General features: G+C 32.7%; 1 protein-coding gene across 1 annotated transcript; it reads right to left on the bottom strand.

Annotated features, from left to right (window-relative positions):
- Positions 1 to 3,016: 3,016 nt before the first annotated feature.
- On the bottom strand, positions 3,017 to 8,061 carry LOC127266323 (threonine dehydratase 1 biosynthetic, chloroplastic-like). Its single transcript, XM_051296535.1, has 8 exons — positions 7,445 to 8,061; positions 6,741 to 6,920; positions 6,166 to 6,642; positions 5,336 to 5,584; positions 5,173 to 5,246; positions 4,923 to 5,040; positions 3,619 to 3,753; positions 3,017 to 3,520 (listed from the first exon to the last, which is right to left on the bottom strand). Exons 1-8 carry the CDS (start codon positions 7,874 to 7,876, stop codon positions 3,380 to 3,382), a joined length of 1,806 nt encoding a protein of 601 aa, XP_051152492.1. The 5' UTR covers positions 7,877 to 8,061; the 3' UTR covers positions 3,017 to 3,379.
- Between the last annotated feature and the right edge of the window lie 7,832 nt (positions 8,062 to 15,893).

Raw genomic sequence — 15,893 nt, 5'->3', positions numbered from 1 at the left:
GTATTGTTGGTCATAATTACAAGTGTGTTGTATGACTGGTATGCTGAAATCAACTATTATTTGAGTTGTATAAGACTATAACATGTATTGTTAGTTCTTACTTTTATTTGTATTATATAAATGCATAAGATGTGTTGTCTCTAGTAACACTTGTATTGTGTGATAGCACAGTGTACTGTTGTAGATTGTCAGCATGATGCCATATTGTTAAGATTCAGCAGGGTAGCAGCCGCCGTATTGTTAATTATCTTTTTAATGAAATAGGCCATAAAGAAGAGAGAGAGAAAAAGAGGAAAGGATCAGATAAATAAATTTGTGATAGTTGTGCAACAAATTAATTAATTAATTTATTTATTTTAAAGAATATATTTTTATTGTCAAATTTTTTGGAATTTTAAATTCATGTATTATATAAAAAGAAATTTTCTATAAAATGATATCAATATGAATATATTTTTTTATATAATTAGTTTATTTTCAAAAATAAAAACATATGAATATATAAAAAAGTAATATATATATATATATATATATGGGGAAAATTTTGGATGCAACACCAAAACAATTTGGTCAATGATGTCCACTAAGTCATATATATATATATATACATATATAGAGAGAGAGAGAGAGGTATTCAAGATATATAAGATACAATGAAAGAATAGTTGATCATCTGCTTAATTTGATTAATAATGGATCCCATAATGTACCTAAGAAATAGGTTGAATTATATGAGAAGTCTATATTTAATGGTCAATGGTATATATCCATGGGGGTGGGGTTTGAATTGTTGTTTTTAGCTGTTTGTATCTACATTTTCAGTATTTATATATTTAATTTGTATAGTTATTTAAAAATAAGATAAAATATATTTTTGGTTTCTTCTACCCATTAACTTGTCAAATTTTATTTTTCTATTTTAAAGATGATAACTTTCATCTTTTATTCATTGAATTGGTTCAAAATTTTAAGCTTTATTAACTTATTTTAAAAAATTAATAAATATATTAATTATTCCCTCTATGACTGGTCATCTAAAAACTTTTTTATTTATCATTTAAAAATATGCTTATTTTTTAATAAAAAAATATACCATTTTTTTTTTATTTTTTAACATAAAAGATAAAATTATTCATATTAAAGAGTATTTGGAGAACATTTTTTTTAGCCTTATAGGAGTTTTTACCTATTTGATCAATTAAAAAATTAATTCAAATGTTTTGATAAATTGATTTTTTGAAATAATTTATTGGATTTAAAACGTTAATTTTTGAAACGTCATCTCAATGTTTCAAAATTATTTTTTCACTCTCTTTTTTCTTATTCTTTTTGCCCTTAAGAATTAAATATTTATTTCACTCTTATTACTATATTTTTAACAATATCTATTAATTATTTATTATATTTATTCTAAAGACTTATAAATTTAAAGTTATTGAAATTAATTTTTTTTTATATGTAACTTTTTTTTTTATTTCTAAATTTGTTAAAATAAAGGAAAAATAAAAATAAAAATATTATTAATTTATTTATATATATTTTTTATGACAAATTTTTTACTAAAGATGAATATATTAAAATAAATTTATTTAAAATTATAAATTTGATAAAAATTAAATTAATTAATAATACATATACTAATAATATGTTCTTTTATATTTACATTAATTTTAAAGAAAAAAAAGCTCATATTTTTTATTAACAATCTAATAATTTTCTTTAAAACTATTTTTAAGAAACAACAAAATAAAATATTTTAATAAAACTTTTATAATGTGCAACAACTAATAATCAAAATTCTAAAATATCTTATAGACTGAAATGATGCAATTAAATATTTTTAAACATATAAGATGTCCTTAATTATCATTTTATGTAAAAAAAAATTATTTTACAAAATATTTTCGCACAAACAATTAATACGTTCAGCTAGTCAAATAGTCTTAAAATTTATTTCCAAAATTCTTTTGATGATGGACGTAGTATTTAATTTTCATCCAAAACTATCATGTTTATCCATTATTTAAATTAATTTATATTTTCTTCTAATATCATGCAAATATATTTTTTTTTCAAACAAATTGTTTTAAAACAAAGCTTAAAAATCATTGGTTATAATAGCATAATTGTTTTTTTTTTTTTAAATAGCCGTAATTGTTATTTGTCTTAAATAAAGTATAAGAAAATGAAAGGTATACGGACACACGTCACTATTGGTCTCTCGTCATCATCATTGTTAATCAGTCCATTTCATCTTCATCTTGGTCACTGCCATGTACAAATACAGTAAGGGATCATGACTATTAACATGTACACGGCCGTGAAAAATAGAAGATGACCGTGTTTTTTTATTGAGTGGATGTTGATGGTCTAAACACAGGGGTGTGTTCAATTGTACACGACCGTGTAAAGTCCAAGTTAGTTGCCACGTCGATTCCGTATGTCTACGTCAGTATTTTCTATTAGTTTGATAATGATGACACTAAAATTGATTAAAATTTGTTATATTGGGACCAAAATTGATGAATTTTTTATATTTAGACCAAAATTATTGGAACCAAAATTGATTTTTTTCCAATTTTATATTTCACACATGGTTTGACCAGTAAGTCAAACGAAGTTTGCAGGCTATTAATTTCGACCGAAAATTTACCCAGAACACACTCAACTAATAGCTATTGCATATTGCGGATTCTCATGTTATAAAAAATAAATAAAAATTACATTATATTTATTACACCCATTCTATTTTATTATATTTATTACACCCATTCTATTTTAATAAAAAAGTTACATTACTATGAAATCTCAATTCTACCTTACAAAAATATCACATAAAACTATTATTTATATGTTATAACAACTTCAAATATGAAATAACCAATAAGTAAACACACAGCCCCAAAGTTTTCCTTAAAAAATGTGAGATAAGAAGACCTACCTATGTTAAGAGCAACATATTAGTCAATTGAATCGTACATTATTTATTACACAGATGGCAAAGTGAAGGCAGTCATTCAAGCAACCAAAACTTATCAAACTAATCCCAGCCTCAATCTTAAAAAGCCAATAAATACTACACAGACAGACATCCAAATCTTCTGCATCCTTGCACAACACAGAAGTCACATGATTTCATAGAAAACTCAATCCCGCATAAGACAGACAGACAGACAGACAGACGGACAGAGAGACGTGTATAAAAGCTAGATAAAAATGCACCTAACATGCTATGCTATTTAAGACTGACTCTACAATAGCAACAGTTTCCACTTATCTAGTTTATTTTACCTGTCCGCTAATGTAGGATAGGGAACACACTCAAAACGAACTAATAAACTTCAAATACAAAGTCTTGGATTTTTAAGTTGATATTCCATCACCGCATTAAGAGCTGGAATGCTTCGTTATGTGTTTCCAATTCATAGTAGTACCCGAGACTCTTTGCACGTTCCTTGAACTCACCCATGTCGGTCTCAGGAAGTTGTATGCCTACCAAAACATTTGCACCAGCTTCTCCCTAAAAAGGAGATTTGATGAGTTAAGTGCACAAGCATAATGAATGCATACGTAACAAAGCCGTTTACTTAACCAAGACAAGTTTTGGAGGATCACAACCTGTCCACGATAGTGAAACAAACTTATGTTCCAACGAGGACTCAAAGCATCCAAGAATTTCATCAAAGCACCAGGTCTCTCAGGGAAAGTGAAACGGTAAAGTACTTCATCTTTAACATTCGATCTTCCACCCATCTACAAAAGAATCCATTCACAAAGACTAAAACACCACACCAACTTCTCAAACCAACTATCGAGGATAAGCTTCAACCAAAGTGCAAAGTAACTAACATTATACTAATTGCAGTATCGATTCAATGCAATGCTAGCCTCAGCATGATCACTCAGGGAACATGCACACACATATCTTAATGCTCTAACAAATCACACATATAGCACAGCTTGATGGTGCAAATCAAACATCGCATTTTGCATTACAACAGTGGGCACAAGTTATAATATTGTCTGTTATAACCGCTCCAACTTAGAAAGCATTTTCAATTAAATTTATAATCAAGAGCAATTTAGGCTTACAAATACAGCTGCTGGCATTTCATTAATATGGTTGTACATTCAGTAATAACATAATTATTTTCTAAAAATAACGGGACATTATAAAATTCCCATTATATAGTCCTTCAGAAATATATTCCCACCCCAAAGGAAATAAATAATAGATAAAGAAAGAACTTTAGAAACATTTCTAACATCACTATGTCTTCATTAGATGTCACAGATTCTCCCCTCTACTGATTTATCAAGGGCCATTTAGACTTGCAAATACAACTGCTGACATTTCATTAGCATGGCTGTACATTCAGAACGCATAATTATTTTCTAATAATAACGAGAGATTATAAAATTCCCGTATATACAGTCTTAAAGAAATAAATATTCCCCCCCCTCCCCCCAACACATACAAAAGAAAGGATTTCATAAACATTTCTTATATCGACATGTCTTCATTAGATATCATAGATGCCCTCTAGTAAAATTTCAAATACAGCTTCTGACATTTCGTTAACATGGCTATATTCAGAATTACATAATTATTTTCTAAAAATAATGCAACACTCTAAACTTCCATAGAGAGAGAGAGAGAGAGAGTCGTAAAGAAGGGACTTAATAAACATTTCTAATATTGACATGTCTTCATTAGATGTCATATGTGTCCCTCTCTGCATGTATTGTCTGAGCACTTCCAGCTATTGTAGACCAGCTATTTTCACTTCCCATATTGTGTATAACTTAACTTGATAAACTCACAATACATTATTTCCTTAAAAGTAAAATATAATAAACAACTCTCTTCAAAGGATGGAACACATTTTACAAGTAATTCATCAAGAATGAAAATACATTACCAAATGTCTCAAATGATCTTTGACCAAGTCGTTTTTCGTAAGATCAATGGTATCTAGCTGAGCTGATTTCATTCTCCCAACCATTGCTTCAAGTTCTATTTCTGTGTGGAGACCGACACTATTTGAAAGATGTAAGAGAACGAATTATTTTGACACAATTATAATTATGAAGCCACATGTTATAGAAAGACAACAAACATAGGTAGGCATTTGTAGAAATGATCACAATTATTTCTACTATATTCCTTGCCTGTATAGTACTAAAGCTTTTTCTTTATCGGGCTTATATCTGTATTTGAATTCAGTAATGTTCATAGGCCCAACCTGCAACCGAGCATGAGCGAGCATATAAATTTGGAGCATGTCAATTGTACAAGGAGATATAAAGAGGCAAGATAAAGCGAAAAGCTTACTTGCTCACAAAATTGCTTAAAGCTTCCAGGCTCCTCCGGCATGTAAGTTGCAAGTACAGCTTCTCTCCGTCGACCAACATCTGCAAGTTCAGTTACCAATCTCAATCTGTCAAAGTTCATATTCGCTCCACTAGTCACTGCCACAACATTTGCACCCTTGAGCCCATAGTATTTACAGTAAGCTTCAGCCCCAGCTAGGGCAAGAGCTCCTGCTGGTTCTAAAATGCTCCGTTTCTCCTCAAACATGTCCTGTGGCAAGTTAATTCCTTTGTATTAAGTTCGGAAATTTAATAAGCAAATGCTAGAATAGTTGCAATAAGAATTGGAAGTTACTTGAAAATCAGAATCGGAAACAATGAAATAATATTGGCTAAATACCAATATTGCTGATATGTTCCTAAACCCAAATGAAATACAGCTAGGCAAAAGATTTGGACTCATTGCAAATAAAACTAGCATTCCAACCCGCTCTTAGATAAGAAAGAAATAAGACATTCATAGCATTTAAATATGAAAGCAACATATTGTATCCAACTTCAGGCGGACACTTAAATCAATTGAAAAATACTAAGAATAGGATCTAGTATCTAAAGGACCTGTAATCATGTTTGATAAAGTTACCTCCAGATAGTTCACCATATGGGTCACTAGATAACATTTATACCAACATCCAACTTAGTGTTGTATGAAACAAAAAGACATCCAATTTGCTTAAACAAGTAACACAACACAACACTATCACATAACTCTTTATTATTAAAAAATAAAAATATAGCTCAACACAAGCATCAATGAGAAATGGGACAAAGGAAATGCCAAAAGCAAAAGACCTTTATCGATGCACAAATAGCATCACGGCTAACAAGAACCACACCATCAACCAGTTCCCTGCAAAGACGAAATGTCTCTTCACCGACCACTTTGACTGCTACTCCATCAGTAAAACCTCCCACTTGGTCCAGCATAATTCTCTGATCATGGTGCAGTGACAAAGCCATTGCATTTGCATCAAATGGCTCCACCCCAATTATTTTCACCTCTGGAGAGACCCTTTTAACATAGGCAGCAATGCCAGCTATGAGCCCACCACCACCAACCGGCACAAATATTGCCTCCAACGGGCCCTTCATTTGTTTCACAATCTCCATTCCAACAGTGGCCTGCCCAATTATTATATCAGGGTGATCAAACGGAGGTATAAACATCCGACCCTCCTCTTCTGCTCTCTTTTTCGCATAAGCTTGAGCTTCATCATACGAATCCCCTATGAGCACAACAGTAGCACCCAGTCTTTCAACCGATCTCCACTATCAGTATCAAGCCAAACAGCTCATTAAACTGTGAAAATTCCCAGAGTCCAAAAACATCAACAGAAACAATAAATATAATAGCATAAAGCAGCAACCTTTATCTCTGGTGTGGTCACAGGCATAACAATCACTGCACTGCAACCCAACCTTTGCGCAGATAACGCCACTCCTTGAGCATGGTTTCCGGCTGATGAGCATATAACACCTCTCTCCAGCACCTCCTCAGGGAGTTTCGACATCATATTGTAAGCGCCTCGAAGCTTGAACGAGAAAACCTGCAAAAGAAAACTGTTTGTATAATAAAGTGTTTTACATGTTCTGATTAATTTCTGTATACCAAATCATAAAATCTTCAACATATTAGTGTCTTCGACATATGAGGTGTGTTTTACATATTTCAAATTCTTGGGCAAAATAGATTTTATCCCTAAAACACATCAAATCCAACACTAGCTTTCAATAAAATAATATCACATTCAAAACCCATTTTCTATTCGAAAGTTCGCATCAAACATCTGCTTTTCATTTAAAAACATAATATTTGATGCTATTACCATAATAACACGACCCAAAGACCCAACAACTCAAACAAACAAAAAATGTCTACAGTTTTTCACTCGCATTTCTCAAACATGCATATAGCTAGTTAATGTTTCAAATTTCCTCATAATCGAATTGTTTGAAATTGAGGACGGAGAAACCGAGCTTGAATTGGCGTACAGCGATGAATTCATAATCAAGGCAAATAAGGGGGAAGCATACAGCAAACGAAAGTGAAGAATTGAAGTGAGTTTCTTACAGGCTGAAGATCCTCTCTCTTGAGCGAGACATGGACTCCCCATCTCTCAGAGAGCTTCGTGGCCGACTCCAATGGCGTCTCATACGCCACGTCATACACCTTAGAGGCCAGAGTACTTGTCAAATACTCCATCGCATCCAGCGAACCGTTGCTCGCACTACCTTTACCCAAATTCTCATTCGGCAGCAAACGCCCACTCTCCCACTGGAAAAGAGAAGACGGAGAAACTTGCAACAACGGCACCGATGGATGCGCCGGGGACCTCTTCTCGAACGATGGCAAAATTTCCGTTCCGGATTTCGACAGCGTAGCGTGGATCAGCGTATTCCGGCGTGGGAAGCAGCACTTAACAGCATCGGCGGCGATTATGTTGGTTGAAGAATTGGCGCGAGTGAGGGGTGATTGCGCAGGGGAGAAACAAAGGGATTCCATAACTGGAATTCTGGTGAAGAAATGAAGCCAGGGTCAAGATCAACGGCGTGCGGGCTCAATTTAAACGCAAGGCACGCCGCCAGGATTCTGCAATAATTTCGACCGACGAGACGAGTTGGAATTCCGACGCCGCAGCCTCTACTCTTCTGACTCTATTAAAGAACAGAAAAATGAGCTCTATTCTTCGGTTCTGGTATAAAAATATTTTAGTCCCATTGAATTGAATTGTAAATTCGAGGTCTTTTTGTTGTTGTTGTGTAACAGTTTGAAGCTAATTTTTTTTATTTTTTGTTTAATCTATTTGATGGACAAGGAATTACACGGTAAATATAAAAATAATAAATATATATAATATATTAATTATTTTTAAAAAATATGTGTTTATTTATTTATTCTTTTACAAAACAAACAAATGCGTTGCGAACCTTTTTTTATATATATAATATTTTTTTACTTAAAATTTATTATTTTTTGAATTTTGTTTCAGTGGTTTGATTTAATATTTTATTTTATGTGAAATATATATAGGTTTTTAAGTAATATGAAAAAGTATTTTATATTTAGTCTTAATTTTTTATTAAATAATAAAAAATATATTATATTTCTTCTGTTTCACATTGGATGTCGGCCTTACTGTAGATATGACAATGTATAATTAACAGGTAAATATATTATCTTATAATATAAATAATTATAAATTAAAATTAAAACAACTAATTAGTTTAAATTGACATTAAGGTGTGTAATATTTTCTTAAAAAAAAATGACACGAAATGTGAGATCGGATAGAACATGTTAGGTGAGACGGAGGGAGTGTATATTGAAAATATTTCAAATTAAAAAAAAAATAGTTGTCTTCCACTTAAGTCCCTTTGACTAAATTAATTTTTACATAACTCTCCATTATTAATTTTTTTTCTATGAACTTCTCATTTCAAATTACCTATTTCTTTCCATTTTTATTTTTATTAAAAGGACTTAAATACACCTCCTATTTAAAAAGACAGATATATCCTTAATATACAAAATTTTAAAAAATATAGAAAAACAAAAAATCTCACCGTTTGAATTGTATCTTCTATACAAACGATCTTCGCCACAGAGTACTACAAAAAACTTAGAGTTTAGTGAGGGAATTATTCCCTCGCTAAAAGATAAAATCCCTTACAAAACTTGATTTGTAAAGGAATTTTTAAGGCAAAACAAGCCTATGCAAATCCTTTTGTTGCAACACTTTGCGATGTTTTTCTGTATATCGCAAAATTATAGCAAGGGATTTTAGTGAGGAATTTTTCTAGGGATTAATTACAATTTATTTAGTGGTTATAGAGGATTAAATTCTTTGCTAATTTCCTCGCTAAAATCCTTCACTAATTCTCTTTCTAATTCCCACGTTAAATCATTCACTAATTTCCTTGCTAATTCCCTTACTAAATCCCTCACTAATTTCATTGATAATTTCCTCAATAAATCCCTCGCCAATTCCGTTCTTAATTCCCTCGGTAAATCCTTGCTAGAATCCCCTGCTAGTTTTCTCGTTAAATCTGTCACCAATTCTCTTTTTAAATCCCTTGCAAAATTCCTCATTAATTCATTCTACCAATTACAATCAAATTACAGTAAAATAATTTCGATCAAAAAAATTCAATTAATTTGATTCCAAATAAATTACATTTAATCTATTTCAGCTAATTATTTAAAATAGATTATTTTAAAATCAATGTCAGCAATTTCAAATAAATTACAAAAATAAATTAAATTAAACCTATTTCAACAAATTCAAAATTTAAAAAATCAAATTAAACCAATTTCAATCAAAATACATATCAATTTCAACATATTCCAAACAAAAAACATTAAATCAATATATTTCAACAAATTTCCAGCAAATTATATTCAAGAATTTCAACTTATTCCAAAAAAATCACATTCAACTAATATCAATCAATTACAAACAAATTATATTTAACCATATCAACCAATTTAAAACAAAATATAATTAAATAAAGCCAATTCCAAACAAATTATATTTAATCTATTTCAACCAATTCCGAAGAAATTATATTCAAGCAATATCAACCAATTCCAAGCAAATTAAATTTAATTCTAAAAACTAAACTATTAACAATTATATAGACAATCATGTTCCACAAGAATAAAGATTCAACAATGTAATCAATTATTGTTTTAATAAACTAAACATTACAGTATTTAATGTGTCTACAAAAAAAAAATTTAAACATCAATATACCTAACGCATCCATAACCCATAAGAGTATTTATTATGTCTCTTAAAACAAAATATAAACATCAATATACCTAATGCATCCATAACCGATAAGAGTATTTGATATGTCTCCCAAAACAAAATATAAGCATCAATATACCTAATGCATCTATAACCGATAAAAGTATTTAATGTCTCCCAAAAAAAATATAAAATTCAATATATCTAATGCATCCATAACCAATAAGAGTATTTAATGTCTCCCAAAACAAAATATAAACATTAATATACCTAATGCATCCATCACCGATAAGAGCAACGCATGCATCAAGAATCAAACAATGTAATCAATAATTGTTTCAATAAAATAATTATAATAGTATTAATATGTGTACCAAAATAAAATATAAGCATCAATATACAAAATACATACATATGATAGAAAAAGCACCTGCATCAAGAATCAAACATAGATGCATCTAGCTGAGGTTTACTACAATTTTCTTTATACGCAGCATGATCCAATGTAGCAAATAACACTACTTCTAACAAGGGATGATAAAATGCATACACTAAACTTGTTCAAGTAATCTTGATATGTGGTTGTATGATGCTCCTCTAATTTAGTACATATATATATAATAAATGAAAACATATATACCTATTTGCCATCTGATTCTGATGTAGGTACCAGTACATCTGGTAACCTGAGGTGTTGTCCACTGAAATAAAGGGAACCAACCCCTGCAAAAAAGTTAGGATGTTGGATTAAACAAATTCAAGATATATAAAGTCAATCCTTTAAGTTATCCTTACTTACCTGGCACTGCACCTCCACAACATTACAGTTGAGAATCTCACAAGCAGCCACAACATCCTAAGATGGAATTTAAAAGAGAAGTCACGTTCAAATGTATAAGCTATATGTGCAATCATCGGCCAATCTATCAAGAATCAAATCATAATAGTATTTAATATATGTACCAAAGCAAAATACCAATATCAATATACCAAATACATACATCATGCGATAGGAGCACCTGCATCACCGTTAGGGCCACGGTGGTTGAAGTCTGCTCGTAACCTACGGAGCTCCAGCATAATGCTGAGGTTTTGATTGACGATGGTTTGGTGGATTTGTTCAATACTCTCCACCCGATCATCCATATGGTGAACATAATCATCAATATTCTGAAGTCGATCATTGCATTTAGTTTCCATTTGTTGGAGGCGCTGATCAATGTCTACAGTGGCTGAAGAATAAGCATCGCTCATGAAAGACGATCGATTAATGGGCACTGTACTCGCTAAAGACCCGAGCCCGAATATCCGATTTTTTTTATCCCGTGGAACCAATTTTAGAAACACCCTGTCCATATCAACCCCGGTAGTGCCTTGTTGTGTCAGGACCCCCACAATGGCATCCAAATCCTTCTGGAATTATCAACAACTAATGTAATAAATATTAACTGAAAATAAAATGTGTCATTTATATTATATTGTGATATATTTAGTTTATAGATAACATACAACAATCTTAGATGCTTTCGGATTTACATATTCAATCCGGTTGTGTTTCTTCGTATGGGCCCAAGTATACATTTCAGTCATATTCAATCCATGCATTAGAATTGAGAATATAAAATGATTGTTTATGACTCAATATTTATTTTAATGTTATAGAATTACATACCATCTTCTTGGCCATCTCATAAAACGACTGAGACCCTCCTGTATGCGTAGCCTCAGGTGTAATATCTGGAAGATCCCGCCGCCTATTTTTCTTTGCAATCGCCGATTTCTTTTTGGCATCATTAGAGCTCCAAACCCTTCTCCATTCAGCCAAGACCTCCGGGTTGAGAACTTCGTCGGCCTTTTTGTCTTTTCCATGCCGGATGCCATGCAACCACTGGTTGTATGCATTTTGGGCCTTTTTTTTGTACACACATTGGACTTTCTTCTCATTAGTGGAGTCCCACATAACATGCTTCTGTAAAAACATTATATAACGAATTAGTAAATATAAATTAAATATATATGTAATATTTATTATTAAACCAAATATTTTACCTTCATTTCCTCTGCATACCACTGTTTGATGTTTGGCGGAACTTTCATCCAAGTAGTACCTTGACGATGGATGGATGAACGAAAGATATCCCGGAACTCCTTTGAGGCTTCTCGAGGCCACAGGACACTGCAATAATTGAATGTTAAATGTTTTACACTTAAACATATGAATTTGACATGTATACCTTCCATTTGACTCTACATTGATCTTAATGTGGTTATCAGTGATAGGCGCTATCGTTGGAGTTGATCCTACAATTGGTATCAAATTATTATAAAATAAACAAATATAAAATAAATATTATTTATATACTAAACTGAAGCTACAATGGATCCATATGAATTCGTAGAAGACGATGCACATGTACGAATTGTAAGTAGTATGATAATTCTCTATTTTATATTAATATGAATAAAGACAAGTTCTTGCCAAATTACCGCCATGATTGGTCGGGTGCACCTCATCCGTATGTCCTATTTGTTGCCCTCGTCCTCTCTCTTGTCTCCCCTCAACATAAGCTCGGACAACCTCTGATATCTGTTGGTCAATCTCCTCATCTAATTGATCCCGAGACATCTGCATTTTAAAAGAAAAAAAAATTTATTGATTGATTTATACCTTATAATAAAAATTATAACTTTATTAAATACAATAAAATTATTAAAATCTGCACTGTATTGACCTATTCATATGAAAAATCATCTTCATCGCTAGTCTCCTCCATGTAGTTACTCTCAAAGTCAGATGTTTCAAGATAAACCTCTTCATCGGTGTCAGATAGATCTGAATCCTCCAATGGTATTCCCCCAACACCTTCAAGAGACACTAAATTCAAATTATATCCAGTAGTAACCCCTTCAATGGCACACGGCTCAACCATTGCATCTTGGTATGTTTCATGTACGGGCACAATATATGTATCACCCTTCTTTACTTCAATCCAACCACGAGGCTTGACTCGACATACAACCCACCAGTCTTCCTTGTCTTTTTTTAGACTTGGGAATGGTATATAAGATACTTGAGATGCTTGCATGCCCAATATAAAAGGTTCGTAACTCCAAAGATTTTTTCGTTTATTTACCTCTATTAGATTGTATTTCTCATGTTTTTTTAGTGCCCACGCCACTCGTCGGATTGAACCACTGACAGTTGAAGACCACACACCTTTTGATAGGAAGGGCTGGAAATTCAACCTCCATAATTTCTTTAAGTTTCCCATAATATACTAAGCCTCCCCCATCTATGCAAACACCACAATTGTACGTCTCCTTGGTAGAACCATGCTTTTCTGTATGGAATCGGTATCCATTGATAAAACATATGGAATATGTGATTACCTCCACCAATGGACCATGTGCAATATCTTTGAAAGTTTGATCGATATTGACGTGATTTGAAACCTACATTACAAATAATTATTATTCCATGTAATGTTTAGGAAGTTAACTTGTTGAAAGAATATTCATTCAATTAAAGGTGTGATTTACTTACATATTGAGCAAACCAACTAGAGAAATTAGCATGAAGTTTGGAGGCAAGTTCAACATCAGATATTGAGGGATTTGCCTGCCTTAATGTTTCTTCAAATAGCCTATAGAGAATATTATAGTTAAGATACTTGTTCAAAATATTATTGAAATCAAATTTGATTTTAAGTGATATACTTACAAAATAAATGGTTCAACTTTAGGATAATTGAGCAAGAAGTATGTATGGATCGACTTTCTTTCTACAGGCGTAAGAAATTGCCTTTTTCCTTTTCCTTGCAAGCGTGCAAGATGATTGAAAGCTGCAATAGTTGTACATCGTTGCAAACATGGGCCACCATCATCTTGTCTCGGCACATTTCTTGTACGCGTGTGCACATGTTGTTCAAAATAATGTGAACAAAAGAATCCAGCTTCTCTTACGAGAAATGCATTAACAATTGATCCCTCGACATGTACTTTATTTTTTACCATTTTTTTCAGACGATTCAAAAATCTGTGACAAACACATCGGTGAGTATTTACAAGTAGATACCAGGGTATTAAAACAAATAAAAGCATCAATACCTTTCAAATGGATACATCCAACGAAATTTAACAGGACCACCAATTCTTGCTTCGTATGGTAGGTGTACGGGGAGATGCTCCATGCTATCAAAGAATGCAGGGATGAATATTGTCTCCAATTTACATAAAATCATTGGGATCTCTTTCTCTAGTAATTCCATATCACTCACTGTGATAGTTTTGGACGTCAAACGACAGAAATAATTGCTCAGTTCTGTCAATGGCTCCCAAATATTCTTTGGCAACAACTCACGAAACCCAATCGGAAAGAGATGTTGCATAAAAACATGGCAATCGTGGCTTTTCATTCCGAACATCTTGTGCTTCGTCGTATTGACACACCGGCGCAAATTAGACATATATCCGTCAGGCATTTTTAACTTTTCAACCCAATGTAATAATTCTTTTTGTCCCGTTTTGTCTATGGTGTATGCCGCAGGAGGATAGCAATTTTGGGCTGCCTCAAATTCAAGCTCCTTCCAATCACAAAAAATTGTCATGTCTGCCCGTGCTTTAGCATTGTCTTTTGTTTTACCCTTCACATCCATTACAATATTGAATATATTTTCAAACACATTCTTCTCAATGTGCATAACATCTAGATTATGTCGAATCAACAAGTCTTTCCAATATGGCAAGTCCCATAATATGCTTTTTTTACGCCACCCACATAATTTGCATAGCCTTTTATTAGTCTCATCAGCATTCATCTCTGCTACTTTTAAAAAGCCATATCGATCGAGTTCCCGAACTTGATCATCCCCAGATTTACTACGTGGTGGAGGTCGTGAATCAATTACCCCCTTTTTAAATTTCTTCTTGTCAGATCGATATGGATGACTGGCCGGTAGAAATCTACGATGTGTATCAAACCATGATTGCTTACAGCCACTAGGGAGATGAAAAGACACGGTTTGATTCTGACATATAGGGCATACTGTCTTTCCTGATGTACTGGACCAGACAACATCGAATAAGCGGGGAGATCACCTATAGTCCACAATAAGACTGCTCTCATAATAAAATTCTCCTTACGGGAAGCATCAAATGTTTCAACCCCAACGCTCCACAACATTTTCAACTCTTCTATCAAAGGTTGCAAGTGTACATCAATTTTTTGTTTTGGATTTGCACCGCCCGGTACAATAAGCGATAAAAATAGATACTCGTCCTTTAAACATATATTAGGCAGAAGATTGTATGGTGTCACAACTACTGGCCAACAAGAGTATTGTTTTCCATATTCTCCAAATGGCTGAAATCCATCAGTGCAAAGACCCAATCTCACATTTCTAACCTCCGATGCAAATGATGGATATCTTGCATCCAAATGTTTCCATACCTTTGAGTCACACGGATGACACATATCACCCTCACTAGTATGTCAATGGTCCGCATGCCATCGCATGAATGAAGCTGTCTGAGAGGACACATATAAGCGTTTTAACCTTGGTGTGAGCGGAAAGTAGAACATATACCAAATAGGTACCTTTTTTCCATATTTTTCCTTGTATCGAGCTTTATTGCAAAATCTGCAGCTGTTTAGTTCGGCGTCTTCTCTCTAATACAACATACAACCTAACTGACAACAGTCTATCTTTTCTACTGGAAGACCCAAACCCTCAATCAATTTCTTGGTTTCATAAAAGTTCTTGACGAAAC

Source organism: Andrographis paniculata, unplaced genomic scaffold (assembly GCF_009805555.1).
Source record: "Andrographis paniculata isolate CXL003 unplaced genomic scaffold, ASM980555v1 Contig75END, whole genome shotgun sequence".
In the NCBI taxonomy this organism is placed as follows: domain Eukaryota; kingdom Viridiplantae; phylum Streptophyta; class Magnoliopsida; order Lamiales; family Acanthaceae; genus Andrographis; species Andrographis paniculata.
The sequence above is the reverse complement of the archived record's forward strand: the minus strand, read 5'-3'. Positions and strand labels throughout refer to the sequence as shown.

What these genes read in the sequence shown, in the direction of transcription:
- LOC127266323 (XM_051296535.1), bottom strand. Translation starts at nt 7,876, where the DNA reads ATGGAATCCCTTTGTTTCTCCCCTGCGCAATCACCCCTCACTCGCGCC. An exon ending in TGACCACACCAGAGATAAAG is followed by an intron (nt 6,643 to 6,740) that starts GTTGCTGCTTTA and finishes TGATACTGATAG; the next exon opens with TGGAGATCGGTTGAAAGACT. An exon ending in TGTTTCACTATCGTGGACAG is followed by an intron (nt 3,521 to 3,618) that starts GTTGTGATCCTC and finishes TCTCCTTTTTAG; the next exon opens with GGAGAAGCTGGTGCAAATGT.